The sequence below is a fragment of the Aquila chrysaetos genome, chromosome 7, assembly GCF_900496995.4.
Source record: "Aquila chrysaetos chrysaetos chromosome 7, bAquChr1.4, whole genome shotgun sequence".
Lineage (NCBI taxonomy): Eukaryota > Metazoa > Chordata > Aves > Accipitriformes > Accipitridae > Aquila > Aquila chrysaetos.
This window is the reverse complement of record NC_044010.1, coordinates 41,187,132-41,205,609: the sequence shown is the minus strand read 5'-3', so window position 1 is coordinate 41,205,609 and position 18,478 is coordinate 41,187,132. Positions and strand designations below refer to the sequence as shown.

Genomic DNA, 18,478 nt, shown 5'->3' with positions numbered 1-18,478 from the left:
CAGAAATTATCCTGTATCCACGTTATTCATAAAATGGTTACTTCCAGTATCTACCAAAAAGCAAATACTTGTTATAATTTTTCTGTCAAGATTCTCTTGTGGCATTCATTTGGGGCTGTTTCCTTCCACCTAGCTTCCAGAAAGTAACTACCATGAAAGCCACTGCTCACTAAGTCATCAGTTTAAAAACTAATAGTTGAAAATTAAAAAGATTAGAGGAAAACAGAGGAGTAGGATCTACTAAAAGCTTTGTTCCTTTATTTTTTAATGTATTTATTCATTTTTTTTTGCAAATGCCCCATCAGTGACTGCCATTTGCCATTCAAATGCCTCAGAACTTTCCATAAATCCTATCTGAACTTCGATTTCTATGACTGAAACAAGGTTTTTCAAACTACACTGTTTAAATGAGTGCCACTGAAAATTCTCCACAAAAATAGAGTTTTACAGTAATTTTGGAAACAGCTGTTGCCTTATTTGCAAACCAAATAATCCCCAGAAATACCAGAAAACGAGTAAACCCACCACCTTCTATGAAGATTATGACAATACAGCTTTTTCCTCTTGTAAATGTGAACCTCAAAGCTAGAAAAATTTGGAAAAGAATTGAGAAAAACTGTAGTCCTGCTCTCTATACACTTTCTTTTTAATATACTAAAAATGCAAGAACTGCCTGAGGATAGGTGGTTCTTTTTTCTGGATTTCTCTTTCTAGATTCAATCATTTCAAGCATTACCATGTGTTCCCTTTGGAATCAGTAGAAAATAATACTCATTGTATAGAAAAATGAAATTCCTCTTTCAAGGTATTTTTTCTGATTGTATTTCTGTACAGGAAAGCCATTAGTGCGCCCAGAAAGTCTTGTCTGCAGGATTAACGCAGACATGCAGAGATGCTAAGGAAATTAATTAAACCTTTAGGTACATTGCCTTATTATGGAAGAACATCAACTGAAGATGAAAGTCACTACAGAGGGAATTATAACTGTCATGGTTTAACCCCAGCCAGCAACTAAGCACGACGCAGCACTCCCCCCTGCCCCCAGTGGGATGGAGGACAGAATCGGAAGGAAGAAGGTAAAACTTGCAGGTTGAGATAAGAACAGTTTAATAGAACGGAAAGGAAGAAACTAATAATGATAACAATAATAAAATGACAATAATAATAATAAAAAGATTGGAATACACAAAACAAAATGACACACAATGCAATTGCTTACCACTTGCTGACCGATGCCCAGTTAGCTCCTGAGGAGCGATCCCTCCAGACCAACTCCCCCCAGTTTATACACTGGGCATAACATCACATGGTATGGAATACCCCGTTGGCCAGTTTGGGTCAGCTGTCCTGGCTGTGTCCCCTCCCAACTTCTTGTGCCCCTCCAGCCGTCTTGCTGGCTGGCCATGAGAAGCTGAAAAATCCTTGACTTGGTCTAAACACTCCTTAGCAACAACTGAAAACATCCCTGTGTTACCAACATTCTTCTCATACTGAATCCAAGACATAACACTATACCAACTACTAGAAAGAAAATTAACTCTATCGCAGCTGAAACCTGGACAATAACTCTTAGGGGTTTTTTTTAGAAATTTTTATCTCAAGACAGCCACACTTAAAGGTTGGGATACATCTCACAAAGTTACACTTAATGCACATGAACTAGTTTTGACTCTCTCAGAGTCACAGACAAAACATCCACCTTAGATGACTCAAAAATGTGGGTATTCTCTGACTATGGAGTCTAAGAAACCAGCTCAGATGTCAAATTCTGGTCTAGACATTAAAGGTTAATTACATTAATTCTACCCAAAAGATTCATATGAATTTCTTCCTTCCATTTCTTTTCCAGAGGCTTCAACTCAAATTTGTTTCTTCCAGCACTGGGTGCATAACTGAGTTTCAGATGACCTTCTGATAACAAGTACCAGAATGAGAAAGTCCAGCATTTCCACTTGGGGTACAATGATTTACTAAGATTTCATAAAATAACTCCCCTAATGCACAAGACTTTTTCTGGCTATCACAATTATCAGCATTTTCATAACTGGAAAACACAGAGCCAGTTTGACTCTAAAGAGAAATTAGTGTATTTCAGCAGAAATTATGACCTTTCTGTTCGCTTGCCAATGAAAGAACAAAAATCTTATTCCTTTGCAGTGGACCTCGCACAGCAAACAAACCAGATTATTAGTATGGCTGCCCCCAGAAATACCCTTCATTGCCGGATGACTTAGTCAAACAATGAATGTTTCTTTACAGAAAATAGAGGCTGTGCAACCTCCATCTCTGCATGGGAAGTAAATGATAACTTGCAAATTGGAACAAAGCCCTCCTTTTCCTCTGCTCCCAACCAAAACACAAGAACTAGCATTTGTCTTTTATACTGAAAGCCTCTGTCTTTTTAACTGCAAAGGCCATGGCTTACAGGTTTTATGAACTTATGGCACATCTTTGGATTTCTTTATTTCACAGAGTAGGCAGGCTGTTGCACATAGGAGCGACTTCTTCTGCAGGACAAGACCTGCTTAAAAACAATAGCTGAATTGAATGATCACTTTTGTCACGCATCCCACACAGAATTTATTTTCCTGGCTGACAGAAAGTCTCCAAACTAACTGCCTTATTAAAATTAGAAAAAGTTTCCACAGCAAATGAGCAATTGAAATTGTCAGGTCTAGCACATTATTTCATTACTTTGGAGAGAATTATTTTATTACTTTCAAAAGAGAAAGTTCTGTACATATCCTAACATTAAGTGATGGTTTTATTATTATTATAACACTGCCTAGTGAGACAGTATCGCCCACATTTCACAAAACTCCTATAATTTCTACAGCTTAAAAACTATTGTACTGAAGTTCAAGCCCGGGGCCACTACACTTTTTATGTGATGTTTAACTCTTAAAAAAAGTTTTAAGAGCAAAGGCCACTTTTACTGGGTTATTATTCCAATGAGCAGTCCTTGCAATTGTCACAGTATTCATGCCCTAAGTAAATTTAAGAAATACTTTTTTCTCAGTCCTTTGGAGAATTTTAAATTCAAGACAATGTTTGCCATATCTTTCTTCAAATAGTAATGTTCTCAGATCCAGCCCATAGAAGAAAGACAGAATAAAGCAAGTAGCATGCAAATATTGAGGTTTCTTTTATTGGATAGAATCTTTCATATTCTGCAGTAAAAAAAAATTCTTTGCTAATCTTTCTCTCTCCTTTTGTAGCACGTTGAGACAGCCTGTAATCTAGAAAAGAAGAATTAAATTTTCACAGTATTGAAAGGTTTTCAGCTGAAAGGAACTTTTAGAGCTAGAGCACTTCATTACCAGTCACTGAGAGTCACTTTTAAAGAGGCTGATGTCTATTTTCACTACAGACGATTTTGATGTAATAAAAAAATTTTTAAAAATTTCGATATTACTATTCATATCTTCTTGGTAATAAATTTTACCCAGATTTTTCTTGCTCCTACAGTTATTTTTAGTAATTTTCAGCATTTCTGTCCCTCTCCGCCGGCTATCGTGAAATCTTGCTTCTCACTAAAATATTCCACAGTCTGTCATCAACCCATTCTTGTCCCCTTACTAAACATTCTTTAGCATTAAAAGTAGCATAACAGAAACTATCAAGAACTCATCAGTGAAACAAGAAATCCCACAACTTAAAATCATAAGCTTAAGAAGCAGGATTAAAACAACAATTAGTCCACCATCTTAACTAAGTTCTTAAAATTTATTATTTCCTTCAATGTATAAACTTAGAATTTCAGAATTGTGGAGCTTGGATTCTGCCTTATGCAGTCTAATACATTCCCCACACTCAGGCAGTTAACTTTCACACAGACAAGAAATAAAGTACACAAATGAAGCACCAGAGAAAAATCTGGGATACTGGACAGAAATCACTGATGCTGCCTTACAGTTTTATGGGAATTTCTAAAAAAAGGCTTCTGTGTGTATATCATTTATGCATGTCTAAAATGATATAGCAGGATATTACCACAAGTTTTAATAAAAGCAAATACATGATGCTGCTGCTGCATTAGAAAAATTATGTCTCACTTTTTTACTTTTTTTTACTTATTATTTAAATTGGAGTAGCAAAGCCAAAACACTCAGAACTTCAGCACAATCTGGAAAGAACTATCTTTAGGTGGTATTCACCTTTAAGCAAAGTAGTCTATTTCTATACATAAGCCAATGTTTTGCTCCTGGTACAAGGCTCAGTATACAGGCTAGCTTGACTCAAACTTCTGACCTACTACCAGGTTTTAGGAGGTGGTTAAGCTTTCATTTATATTTCCTTGTGTGGCTGAAACTGTGCTCTATTGTATTTCGAGGGTTAGTGGGAATAGTGTGCCTCAAAGGGAGTCTTAAGTCATTAACACTTCTTCTCTCCTGTTTCAAATCTAGAGATTTTAATCAAACATGTCACCAATTAGTGTTATTCATTCCTAGCAAGTAAACATCTTAATCATCCTTCCATTTGTGACAAAATGAAAAATACAGAAGTCTCAAGATACCTGTATGAGTTTTTCTCTTAAGTTAGGTAATCTCTTTAGCAGCTTTTCAAATCAATATTAACAGACAGGCAGATACTGTTATCTTTGCAGAGGAATATCCCAAGTTGCATATGGGTTTTCCAAATACAGCAAATTCTTTCAGTTATCAAAAAAGCGAAGGCTATGAAGATACCCAATAGGGGGTTTTGGTTAATCTTAAGCAAAAGTCCTCCTCTAGATTTTTTTATAGAGTATTAACTCCCAAGTGTCATCTCCCATACTCTACAATTCTTTACGTGAGCCATCTCTATTTTCAGAAAGCCTTTTATTAATTATACATATATTTATACATGTATTACAATGCTGAAGGTACAGATTATGGAATACTATTGTAGGAAACGGGATTCTAAGATCAAAGTAGAATATTTTGATCTGGGGCTATTCTTAGTTGGAAGAACTACTCTTTAGTTACAAGAAGTAGATTAAAACCTGTTCTACCAGATAAATCTCCTTACTTCAAATGAAATCTAACATCTAATATAGGCTTTTTGTTGGCTGAGCAGTCTTTCACATTTTTTAAATTATCACATGATAAAATATCCAGTAAAGATATATACATTGTTATGCACCACTAGAAACTTGTCAGACTATACGTTGAGTGTTTACCTAAATAATCTCCCTTCTTCCTTTGTGATTTTAGTACTAATATATACTTATCTCATTCTGTCTTGATGCATCAGACAACATAATTCTGTTCTAATTGATCTCTTCTCAGTTGTCTTCCATTAGTGATTATTTTGAGCAACCAGGAACTACGTGCACAATTCCAAAGGGCTTCATTCATTCAATTACAGAGGTTAAAAAAAGCATGCTATAAATAAACATCATTAATTTTAGCCTCAAGTATGGATTAGGGGTATAGCAACTCCCAGCAGAAGACACACTATATAAGCAATTAAAACACATGAGAAATTTGGGAAGGAAATAACACAAGAGTGAACCTGGATGAATATTTTAACACACAGAAATGATTTATTTGGAAAAACAATGCTAAAACACAGCATTAGTAATGATGAACAGAAAATTAAACATAATGTGATATAGGGGCAAAGAAACCTATGTGATTATTTGTCAGAGCAGACTAATTACGATTTGACAGACAGTTCCGAGTGTTGCGGTCAATGGCTCGATGTCTGAGTGGAGACCAGTGGCGAGTGGCATTCCTCAGGGGTCGGTATTGGGACCAGTGCTGTTTAACATCTTTCAGTGACATGGACAGTGGGATCGAGTGCACCCTCAGCAAGTTTGCTGACGACACCAAGCTGTGTGGTGCAGTCGACACGCTGGAGGGCAGGGATGCCATCCAGGGGGACCTGGACAGGCTTGAGAGGTGGGCCCATGCCAACCTCATGAAGTTCAACAAGGCCAAGTGCAAGGTCCTGCACATGGGTCGGGGCAATCCCAAGCACAAATACAGGCTGGGCGATGAGTGGATTGAGAGCAGCCCTGCAGAGAAGGACTTGGGGCTATTAGTGGATGAAAAACTGAATAGGAGCTAGCAACATGCGCTCACAGCCCAGAAAGCCAATCACATCCTGGGCTGCATCAAAAGAAGCGTGGCCAGCAGGTCGAGGGAGGTGATTCTGCCCCTTTACTCCGCTCAGGTGAGACCCCACCAGCAGTACTGCATTCAGCTCTGGGGCCCCCAACATAAGAAAGACACGGACCTGCTTGAGTGGGTCCAGAGGAGGGCCATGAAGATGATCAGGGGGCTGGAGCACCTCTCCTATGAGGACAGGCTGAGAGAGTTGAGATTGTTCAGCCTGGAGATGAAAAGGCTCCAGGGAGACCTTATAGCAGCCTTCCAGTACCTAAAAGGGGGCCTACAGGAAAGATGAGGAGGAACTCTGTCAGGGAGTGTAGTGATAGGATGAAGGGTAATGGTTTTAAACTGGAAGAGGGAAGATTTAGATTAGACATTAGGAAAAAATTCTTTACTGTGAGGGTGGTGAGGCACTGGCACAAGTTGTCCAGAGAGGCTGTGGATGCCCCATCCCTGGAAGCGTTCAAGGCCAGGTTGGATGGAGCTCTGAGCAACCTGGTCTAGTGGAAGGTGTCCCTGCCCACGGCAGGGGGGTTGGAACTAGATGATCTTTAAGGTCCCTTCCAACCCAAACCATGCTATGATTCTCTGATATATCATACACATGTGCAAGGGTTGACAAAGTGTTAAGATAGAGCCTGTAGAAAACCATTATGCCCTAGATGAAAGGTTTGTTAAGTCCTTTTCCTCCTAATATTGTTACTTTTGTTCATACAATCTACATGATCTCCAAAACTTCTGTGTATCCCTTGAGTCTTAGCTCTCCATAATTTCTAGCAATCACAAAAAACAGTGGTTGTTCCTGTCTTAACACAGAAGAAAAAATTTAGACCAAGGGAGGAACCTTCCATATACTGATCCTTAGATCTAACAGTTGCTGAACTACCTACAATAGCAGCTGCAATGCAGTTACTACAGAGCTCTTTATAATTCAAGTTCAGTACTTCAAATGATATTGTAATCTGCAAATCCATTGTGATAGAAAAATCTTATAACTTTTTGTAATGTATGTGCCCTGCTCCCAATTAAATCCCAGTTATTTTAAGTTTTCCAACTGATAAGAAGGGCCTGTTTTGTCCTTGAGTGTCTTAACACAGCACCCTTCAAGTCATTTATTTCCATGAAAATCTGTAAAAGTTACTGATTGTCGAGTAGTCTCTTGATAATTAAATTGCTCACAGGTCAATGAGGTAGTAATAAATCTATTCATAAATATGGAAGAGAAAGTGGCTTTAGGTGGAGGTGAGTGAATTTACTACTTTTGCTGACTATTTCTATTTGCTTGAGCCTGCAAAGAAAAAGCAGGACTTTCATCTTATCAGTAGGAAAATAAGAAATGTAGTTTAATTTTGGGGGCAAATATTTTTCAAAAGGAACTGCAAAGTAAAATATTACAACAGGAATATAGATCAAGCTAGCAACCACTTGAACAACCTATTTGGATTACAAATTCATTCAGATAAAAGTTTACCTATGGCACTACATAACAATAAAATATACAATTTATTGGGTATTTTTTAAGTTATTTCCACAGCCTTTCTCTTGCTCTGTGTTTCAGAGCTGTGCTATGAACTAAAGACAAAGTACATGATATGGCATGATGACATATCCAGCACTTAGAGCTGCAATTTGTAATGACAAACAGTAAAGCAATAGTTAAAGGATTGTGCTTTTACTGTTGTACTTCAATGCTGTAACAATGCTAATGCAAGCCCACCTCTGCTATATGTAGTTCCCATAGAAGGAATGCTTAGAGATAAGCAGAATTCACATTCCCAAACATGAACAAGACTTGAAGAGACTAATCCAACACATTTTTCCTGTATTTTTTTTTTAAAGGAGAATTTTAAGACTGCAATAAAAACAGCAGGGAGAGGGGACATGATTAGGAGTTCTTAATTCCTTTTAAGGGATTTATCATCTTCTTGTTTTGAACAGTACTGCTAAGAGCTAACTACTACTCACTGACTAGCTTGATACAGGACATAATTTTACAAGTCAGTGTCTGAACCAAAACCATCCACTAATCATACATTCCACAGAAACACTAAAAATGCACAGCTGCAGAATACCTCAACAGAGCAGGTAACAATGCTCAGAAAACACAAATTAGATACAACGGCTTTGATAGTTTGTATGAGTATATACATACACTGCATTTTATATTGTTACTTTCAAAGTAGAAATAAAAGCAACCCAGAAATTAGATATTTTATATATATATATATAACTGATGACTTATTAACGCAAATTTTTCTGACCCTCAGAAAAAGAACTTTTGTTTTGCATTACCTAGGTCATATACACAGGTTCAAATACTGACAGCGTACTGAATATTCAGACCAGCAAATATACACAGTTCTCAAACAATCTTCTGTTGTCACTAAAGATATGGCTAAAATAATTAACATATCCATCAATCTTGCGACTTGATAAATCATGAAATTGGCAATAGGACTGAAGACCCCTGCAGATCTGCATTTGTTTTCCTAGATAGCTGTGTAACAGACACCAGACACTATGACAGTTTCCCAACTGAAAATTTACTGCTAGTAGCAAGTTGGTGGCATTAGTTTAAAAGGCAGTTCCAGACCTAAATCCGTCCAAATATTTATGGGTAAAGTCCAGTAACATCTTGTAGCAATTTACTTATTACTGTGAATCCTGTAGACTTTCCTCTAATGTAACCAAAAGTATTCCAGGATTTGAGAACTAAAAGGAGACTGAAGAAAATTATACTTTTTTATTTTATTTTCTAACCATTATAAGGTTTTTGTGCAACTGAAATAATGATTTCTAAGCTTGATCCAGCATTTTCCTTGACTATTCTCAGCAGCATGGTATCACATATAGCTCTTGTGATTTGTCCCCCACTGTCTTTAAAAAAAAGAAATTAAAAAAAAAAAAATCCCCCACACTGACACTGTACTAGGTAAAAAAAACATTTCTAAACTTTAGGGCATGATAGAAAACAAATATCTTCTCATACTCCCTTGAGATGAGCCATATCAGCAAGGGCAATACAATGAACTGAAAAACAGTATTACCACTGTATACAACTACTGGGTACAGACAGGGTTAACAACTTCACGAACTACAATGCTGACAGGTTTTTTCCCTCTCTTCTCTGTGCTACAGGTATGGTAGAACCCATTACTGTTGAGATACAGAAGTATGCAAAGTCAAGATCAAACAAAAAGTTGTCAAATGGAAAACTGTCTGAGTCTCATTATCACTTAATAATGGTGCCAAAAACTCGTGTCATCAGTGCAAATTAAGGAAAAATATGGAAAATGTGACTGGGATGGATTAAACGAGGTTTTTATCAGGCTACACAGTAAAGTATAAGAAACTGGATAATTACTTCACCTAAAAAGGATGGCAGAAATGCCATTATATAACTTCACAGTCTATTTATTATCGGGCTAGCACAAACAAGCACAAGACCCAGAAAAACGACAGCAGGGACAAGTTCATTAAACTAAGAATCAGATGTTTATTGCTAGAAGGAAGCACACAAACACTGCATCTCCTGCTGCTGCTGTCACCACACTCACACTCAGTTGCAAGGGGAAAGAGGACACAGCTCAGATGTATTCCCAGATTCAGTTTTGAGAGCACATTCCCTACGGTTCCTCAAAAGATCCTTCTGCTTCTATATGGCATGTGTATTTTATCCCAAAGTAAAAAGTAAAAGTCAGTATACAGCCAATAACATGTAACTTGAATGAGACGTGACTGGAAGCCCACAAATATTAATTTTGAACAAGCAAAGGAAAATATGTTTTTCTTTGAAAGGATCAGAGAGCATTATCACGATTTACAACATCTTACCTGCATAATCATAAATGTCTTACAATGAAAGATCACTGTGAGTTATGCAGGCATACTTTGGCCTAAAAAGTTTATTTGCAAACACATTTTTCCTTTTCAATCCTGCCCACTAACCTCTAGGCCTTTATTAAGTGTCTTCTAAATAACACTTCCGACCATCCATCAATTTCCCCCACATCTTCCTATTTTTTGCCTTGTTATCTTTCATACACTACAGTAGTGAACACCAGATAGACATATAAGCGTGATTACATGTCACTCACTGGCAAGATTCAATCAAAAAGATCATAGAATATCTCAAGTTGGAAGGGACCTATGAGGATCATCAAGTCCAGCTCCCTGCTCCTCACAGGACTACCTAAAACTAAACCATATGACTAAAAGCGTCATCCAGACACTCCTTGAACTCTGACAGGCTTGGTGCTGTGACCACTTCCCTGGGGAGCCTGTTCCAGTGACTGATCACCCCTCTCCATGAAGAACCTTTTCCTCATGTCCGATCTGAACTTCCCCTGATGGAGCTTCATTCCCTTTCCTCGTGTCCTATCGCTGGTCACCAGAGAGAGGAGATCAACACCTCCCCCTCCGCTTCCCCCCTTGAGGAAGCTGTAGACTGCGATGAGGTCAGCCCTCAGCCTTCTCTTCTCCAAGCTGAACAAAGTGACCTCAGCCACACCTGTAAGTCTTGCCCTCGAGGCCCTTCACCATCTTGGTCGCCCTCCTCTGGACACACTCTAATAATTTGATGTCTTTCTTATACTGAGGTGCCCAAAACTGCACACGATCACCTCCCTCGACCAGCTAGCGATGCTGTGCCTGATGCACCCCAGGACACAGTTGGCCCTTTTGGCTGCCAAGGCACACTGTTGACTCATGTTCAGCTTGCCAGCAACCCAAAACCCAAACCCATTCCCCAGTTTGTACGTATAACCAGGACTACCCTGGCCCAGGTGCAGAATCTGGTACTTGCTCTTGTTAAATTTGATACAGCTGGTGATCGCCCACCTCTCTAGTCCATGCAGATCTCTCTGTAAGGCCTCTCTACCCTCAAGGGAGTCCACAGCTACTCCTAATTTAGCATCATTAACAAACAATGTACATTCAACTCCTGCATCCAGAATGGAGCTGAATCTTCCACTGCTTTTTCAGGACAGAAGAGAGGGAGGAAACCTGTCCCTTATGTTTTTCTACACACTTTTTCAACATCAGGGGAAAAAAAAAAACCAACAACAAAGAACCAACAGCTAACATATTTAAAATTTTTGCTGTGGAATGGGGTCAGCTCTCTCACCTCTTCTGGAAAGGGAAAAGGCTGGAATAAAGCTCCTACCATATATCTTATTCTTGCAGACAATTTTGTTTGCTTTTTTCCCCCAGCATTATGAGCATTTTGATTGCAGAACAGCACTGCAGAATTTATTCTATGCTGCCTATGTGGCCTATTTTGGGAATTTATATAAAAACACAGCATCTTCAGATAACACCTGATTAATCACAATCACAAGCTAATTTTCTTTAGAGGAAAGCTATAAGCAGAAAGACATACATCTTGCTATTTTTAAGAGAAAGTTAGTAAGGTTACATACTCTGTGAAAACATTAACCAGCTTCACAGATAAGATAAAAAGTCAATGTATCAAAACAGGAACAAGGCAATTTTGTCAAACTACTTTAGGACCTGTGTATAAAATAAGAATTTCTTAAGAAGATGAAAGGACACAGAAAAAGCCTTTTACAGGAGATGCCTAGTGTTTTCTTCTGTGTTTTAAGATGCACGCATCATCGGTATAAATACAATTGGCTAAGGTAGGTTTTGTTACGTTCACTTGCTTAAAAATTAAGCAAAGTGCCTGCTTTAAGATATACTACTGATGTAAAAAAAGCATTCCTAGTAGTCAATATGAGGAAAAAACAAGAACCATCATCTCTGCATGAATCAAAATACAAAAGTTTTAACTTGCACAACACAGCTTTTACAATAAATACTTAAATATAGTCCATATCTTAACCACTTTGGTGATTAAAATGGACATCAAATTCTGAAACAATGTTTTAAAAGCTGCTCATGGGACAGACTTGAAATATCAGCAAACTCACAAGCAAACAAACTTCATATATAACCTAGAAAACCAATGTCTGTCTGAATAAAAATATTTAATTTTCAAAATGTAATTGCTAAGACAGACTTCCTAGTCATCTGTTTCAAGATGTATCAATCATCAGTACCTTCAGAAAACAAACAAAACACCCCAAACCCTTTCTTTTTTTGACTATCCCATATGGTTGCAGAAGAATAGGGCTTTATTGAATAATGACTTCCTTTTGACATAATATTTTCAAAATACCGAGACAGCAAACATTTAATTAACAAAAACAAATTCTAAAGTGTTCACAAATTACACATGTGCTGTTTTGACAAACATTAAGTTACATTAAAATAACGTTTCACCACTGAATGCATACTCCCTTTTTGCCCTAATATAGTAGCACTTTGCAGTTTTTATTAAGTTAGCAGCCAGAGAATAGACTGTTGTTACACGATATACTGTTAAGAGATATTTAAGTATCTAATTAGGAGAGGTGATAAATATACAAAGTAAAATTACAGAAGTAGTATGCTGGAACCTTCAAACAAGATTCTTCACTCACGTACCAGTAATTCTACTTTTCAGTCTAGGAACAGATTATCACGAATGAAACTGTTACAGCTTCACAGATTCATACATTTTCAAATAGGTACAGAATTTAGTTTTCCTTTGGAAAAGTTTGCAGGTTTTTTTTTCTAGAGGAAAAAAAAAATAGGTGGCAAGCACCATGATTTACAACACTGAATAGCAAATAATAACAGCAGACATTTGGAAAACCACCAATGTTTAAGAGTTTTTCAGTTGTTGGCTAAACAACTGCAAGTATCTTTGCCAAAACCAGAATAAAATGTCTAATCAAAAGTGACTTTTGCATACAGAAAATAACTTATTCACTAATCTATTTTAAGAAGAAAGTTGAACCAATTATAGCAAAGACTGTGACTATATCTATTCAGTTGTGCAACCCAGTTTTCAATTCCAATCTCATTCACAGCTTACAAGCTGAATCTCATGCTTTAGCATGTAGAAAGCCTGTTCCTCCTCCAGTGGTACACACAAATTCAGTTCTAGAGATGAAAGCTAGTATGCTAGCAAGCAATGCTGTACTGGTTTTACTGTGCATTTCTTCCACAAATTCCACTACAGACACCCCATACATTGCTTGTACAAGGGGAACTATTTGACTATTTTAAACCATCTCCTCTAACAGTTTTTCACTCCACAAAGCAGTAAGGTTACAGAGAGAGAGCTTTATGATGTTCAACTACAGCATAAGCAGACAGTTTTTGCATACTTTTCCCCTAGGGAAATATACAGGATACAAGGTTATTAGTTCAATCTTGAGACATACCCTATTATATTTAAACAGTAAGAGACCTGACGTTACATTTTAGACTCATTTTTATGGTTTGTTACTTCTGGTTCTTCCCAGAAACTCACCACCAGGTGAGCCACTGAGAACAGAACAAACATATAGAAAACTGCATTTCTTACTGATTTAACAGGAAATTGCATGAAAATATAGCATATGGATCATGGTGTGGAAAAAGACAGTGTGTATATATACAAAGGCATATATAAAAAGGACAGTTGTTCAACATTGCTGTGTAGTAAAGAACGATTTAGAAACGTTCTCTGAGGGTAAATTAATTAGGCTCTCAGCAATGCAGAAAGTAGGGCAGAGAACATACAGAAATGGACAAAACGACAAAGATCGTGTGAAAAACAAGGAATCTTTCAAACATGACTGCATAAGGAAGTACAAAAGATAGAGTTAAGGTAAAATGGGCAAGTCTATCACATATAAGACTAAATGACAGTGATATGAGTCATGCCACCCTGATAAAATTTCAATATGCAGAAGATATATAAGTAATATTTTAAAGATATGAGTATCTAGAGTTTGAATACACATTTTGGATATATTTTAAAAGGTAATTTGAACTCATGGTCTTTCCAGAAGATATAAAAGCTGAAGATGCTCTAAATCTTTGAAACAGAAATCAGCTACTAATTGAGATACCTTTAATTCAGCGCATGCACATTAAAGGTCTGGCCCCAAAGCTGGAAAAGAATTGCTTTAGAACACGTACATACAGACAGTTCTTATGCTATTTCAATAGAGCACAAAGGTAATATTAAAACATAAATAAACAAAGGATCTTGCTTCAGTTTATTATTTATCTTGTAAAATGTTAAAATTTTGTGCAAAAAAGTCAAATTAACTTACAATCAAATGCATAGAAAAACTGATTTTCCATTTAGACAAAAGAACACAATTTCTACTAACCTTCAGGATCAAGGAGTTTCTCTATGCCCAGGTGTTGCCTGGCTATGTTGAATGCATGGTCTAATCGTTGTACAGGTGACTGCTGAGAAGCAACAGCATTCCAATCAAACAGGTCTGGTCTAAAGCAAAAATAAGAGTAACAGTAAGTTTCTTCTTTTTCAGCATTAGATTTAATTACATATTTCTACAGCTATCCATCAGCATCAGCTACTAGTATTTTATTTTCTTAATGAAAGGGCTTGTTCAGTCAGAGCTGGAACTAATGAAGCTTGGTTTCTAATGGGTTTTCCATGTCCATCACCATCACATTAACCACATTTCTCATTCTCCACTAAGTCTCAACAGCCTATAACCTCACTCCCCCAAATTGCCCGTTTTAACCTGTAACGCTCTGCTCCCGTCACTGCCCAAAACGCCCACAGCAGGCTCGCTCCCCTCTTCCAGTCCCGAAGAGGGCCTGGGTGAGAAGAATCACGCCCTGTGGTCGTGCACACTGGGACTGGCTCATGGCAGGCCAAGCAGGACAGAAAACTGCTGAGGTCATTTTGCAGCCTTCCTCCTCTCTCCAGCCACCAGTTTCTCACTTCACTTACTATTTCTAAGAACGTAATTGCTTCTAAGATTACCAGCTCGCTGCTATATCCGATTGAAATCGGTCAACAGGTTCAAAAATTCATGGCCTGGGAACATAGGCAGCATAGCTGCACGTGCCACTTTTCTTACCAAAACCTTTAGAAAAACACACTTTTCAGAAGAGTATAAAACTGTAGTCCAGTCATAGGTTTTAGCTGATAGGAGCAAAAGCACTACAGCACAATTTAAATGCTCTTGCAGGAAAAGACAGAATGACTAAAAATGAATTATAGCTCCGATACACAATCTGAGCCCTTGTATTATCAGTTGCACTATTTGCAATATAAATAATGTTAATACACTGTGATCTTTTCATATAGCATTTCATATGACAGTTATCCATTAGGAGATCAGAATTTGTTATCAGGCACTCAGGAAAGAAGTTTAATCAGGTATTCTGTAATTAACATGCGTATAATATGAAGAAAAACAACTACACTATTTGTGGCTTTGATACAACGTTCTGAATCAGAAAACATTTAAAAATATAATTTTACTTAGGGATAAATCAAGTATGTTATTTATACAAATTAAAGTGTTGCAATTAGTTATGACAGATTTACTTACATTTTTATTAATTTTAAAAGTCCATTTTAAACAGTCTCCCATAGTTACAATAGAGAGCAAAAATGTTGACTACATCTTACTGAAATAACACCAAGAGAGCAAAGGAAAAATGCCATTTATGTAGTAGTAATTTCCCAGTATGCATCTTTGCTGTCCAACTTTTTTCTGAGAGGGGAGTGGTTTCCATAGGAACAATTAAGTTATTCTAAGGTATTTTGCTTCTCTATGCAGAGGTTCTTAAGAACACAGGTTTCTCCTTCCCACATGCAGAACAACTTCAAAAAACTAAATTTGCCTGGGCGCAGGATGGGGAAGGGAAAGGAAACTTAGGTGATAATCTCTGTTTCTAGTCATGGATGCATTAAGTCTGTGATCTCATAGACTGGTTTGTGTACTAAAACACTGGCATTTTCAAAATACAGATTATGTCTGCACAATTTTTTCCATCCTCCTTGTAATGGGTATGACTGGGATGGAGTTTACGTTCTTCATAGCAGTCCATATGATCCTGCGTTTCGAATTTGTGGTTAAAATGGTGTTAACAACAAGCCAATTGTTTAGCTATTGCTGAACCATGCTTAAACAGGATCAAGACCTCCTCTTTTTTCCCAGCGCTCTGCATCCCCCAAGAGTAGGCTGGGGGTGGGCACAAAGCTGGAAGGGGACGCAGCCAGGACAGGCGACCCAAACTGGCCAAAGGGATACTCTGTACTATATAACTTGCTCAGCAATAAATACTGGGGTAAGGGAAGAGGGGGTTGTCTTCCAAGGTGGCTGCTGCTTGGAGCCTGGCTGGGCATCAGTCTGCTTGTGGGAGATGTTGAGTTACTGCCTTTGCATCACTTGTACTTTTGTTCTTTCCTTCATTTATTAAATGGTCTCTATTTCGGCTCATGAGTTTTCCTGCTTTTGCTATTCCTATTCTCTTCTCTGTCCCGGGGGAGCAGGAGGAGAAGCAAGCAAGTGGCTGTGTGGCTGCTCAGCTGCTGATTGGGGTCAACCCACCGCACTCTACACCTTACTCTACAGGCATACTGATATTCTTAAATTCTTTATTCTCTCCAAATCTAACATTTTTTGGCTGGCATATGGCATAGGATGCGTAAGCTCATAGATCAAATTTAGCGAAGAGAAAAATGTAGTAACCACAAGGCTATCTATTATGACTTTCTTAAAAATTTCTGCAAGGATGTGTTGCACAAACACTACAGAGACTAGGGTGTAAAAAGATTATTCAGTGACAAAAGCTTTTAGGACAAGGAAAGAAAAGAATGATATCTGAGGGACTACCACCCCCCACCAAATGTTTTTGCAGGAATTTGGTTTGAAGTCCTAATCACACTTGCGCTCCTCAGAGCAACACATTATCTTCACGCAATCATGACTCGTTTGGTGATACAAGATTTTATACACAGGAACATGCTTTCTTCTAACCAGTGAGGACTTCGCTGGGCAAGAACAATAACATTTAGAATTATTCATTGAGGAATAACACAATATTGTCTCATTCCTCTTGAAAAACCTCTGTCATCATTAATAATATCTTAGATGTTCAATTTCATCCAACTTCTCAATTGCATAATCCAGGCTCTCCCTATTCCAACAGCAATTTAACTTTCCAGATTTTCCCTTTGTTGAAAGAATACTTGACTATACACTTTTCAGTAGCACCATCAGTAGACTAAGAGTGTCATAATGTCAGCTTGAAGCATCAGCTTCTCAGTGCTATGTGTCTAGATGTTTTGCTGGGTATATTTATGCAGCAATACTGCCAAGCATGATTGCAGGGGGTATTACAGCCTAGAAGATGAAGAATTGTGATATATGGCAAATAGCTTTTAAAAATCCCTGAAACAACACTGAAACAGAATTTCAAGTAACAATTATTATTAGCTTTCTAGGGAGTTTTAAATACAGGTGTGAGCAGGTATGAAATAGTAGAGAAGAGAAATAAAACAGAATACTGATTCTCCGCCTTCATTTGCTCTCTGCCTATTGTTCAAATTGTACAAAGGGAGAGGAAGTTTGCTCTCCCATCTGCAGCTTAGTTCATGTCTGACAGGGAGTAAAGCCAAGGACACATAACTAGCAGTCTTCACTCCTCTCACTGAGCACATATAAGCATATGCATGTTTAAAGAAGTTAGAATTAACTAGAACATGTTGAACTCCATCTAGCTGCTCACCGATCAGCTAAAACAGCACTGATCTTGTATTAGTTTATGACAAGACCATGGAGAGCCAAAATTGAAAGGATTAAAGGCTTCAGTGGAGGAGTTTTGTATTGTAAAACCAAAATTTATATCAAATACAAGGTAAATCCTGTACCTGCAGTTCTTTCTTATAACTAGCAAAAAGAAAAAAAATTAAAAATGGGAAAACAAACCTGAAGTTTTTTAGAATATAGTTGCAAGAAAAATAGTTGGTCATAAAGTACAAGAGGGATTTACCACCCCACCCCCTTACATAATTTATGGTGGAAATACATCAGCTGGGCTAAGAAAATTGAATCTGGAGTATACTAACACCAAACAAATCCAGACATATTTAAGTCATGCATAAGAGAAACCACAGTTACTACAAAAAGCAACAGGTTCCCATCCGATTTAAAGCAAGCAACAAAACAAAACTCAGAGGTGGCAGACAGCTGTGTCCCGTAACTCCATCCCACCACAGTGCTCTGTTCCTAGCCGCAGCCCCTATCAGCAATACAGTTTCAAAACACATCTTCAAAGTTTACTCTTATTTTTCCCCAGATACCACCTGCTAAATCTTTGTCAAAAACAGAAAGCTAATTTTCATGAGTGCAGATATAGATATTAAGACCAAATAACCCCCAGAAGAGTTTATAAGCAGTGAAGAAAAACTAAACAGCATTTCTGGGGGTTGGTTTCTTTACTTACTAAAGAACATGTTTATTCATTGCAGTAAGTTTTTTTCCATATGAACCTGAAGTGACATAATCTAAGAT

The 18,478-nt window shown here is 37.6% G+C and overlaps 1 protein-coding gene across 16 annotated transcripts in view; it reads right to left on the bottom strand.

Annotated features, from left to right (window-relative positions):
- Nucleotides 1-18,478, bottom strand: part of DMD (dystrophin) — a 1,198,278-nt gene that overhangs the window by 877,050 nt on the left and 302,750 nt on the right. For all 16 annotated transcript variants that reach the window (XM_030020819.2, XM_030020811.2, XM_030020812.2 and 13 more), the window contains one exon: nt 14,309-14,427. In XM_030020819.2, the coding sequence (XP_029876679.1) occupies nt 14,309-14,427 (119 nt within the window). The remainder of the gene's footprint in view (nt 1-14,308; nt 14,428-18,478) is intronic.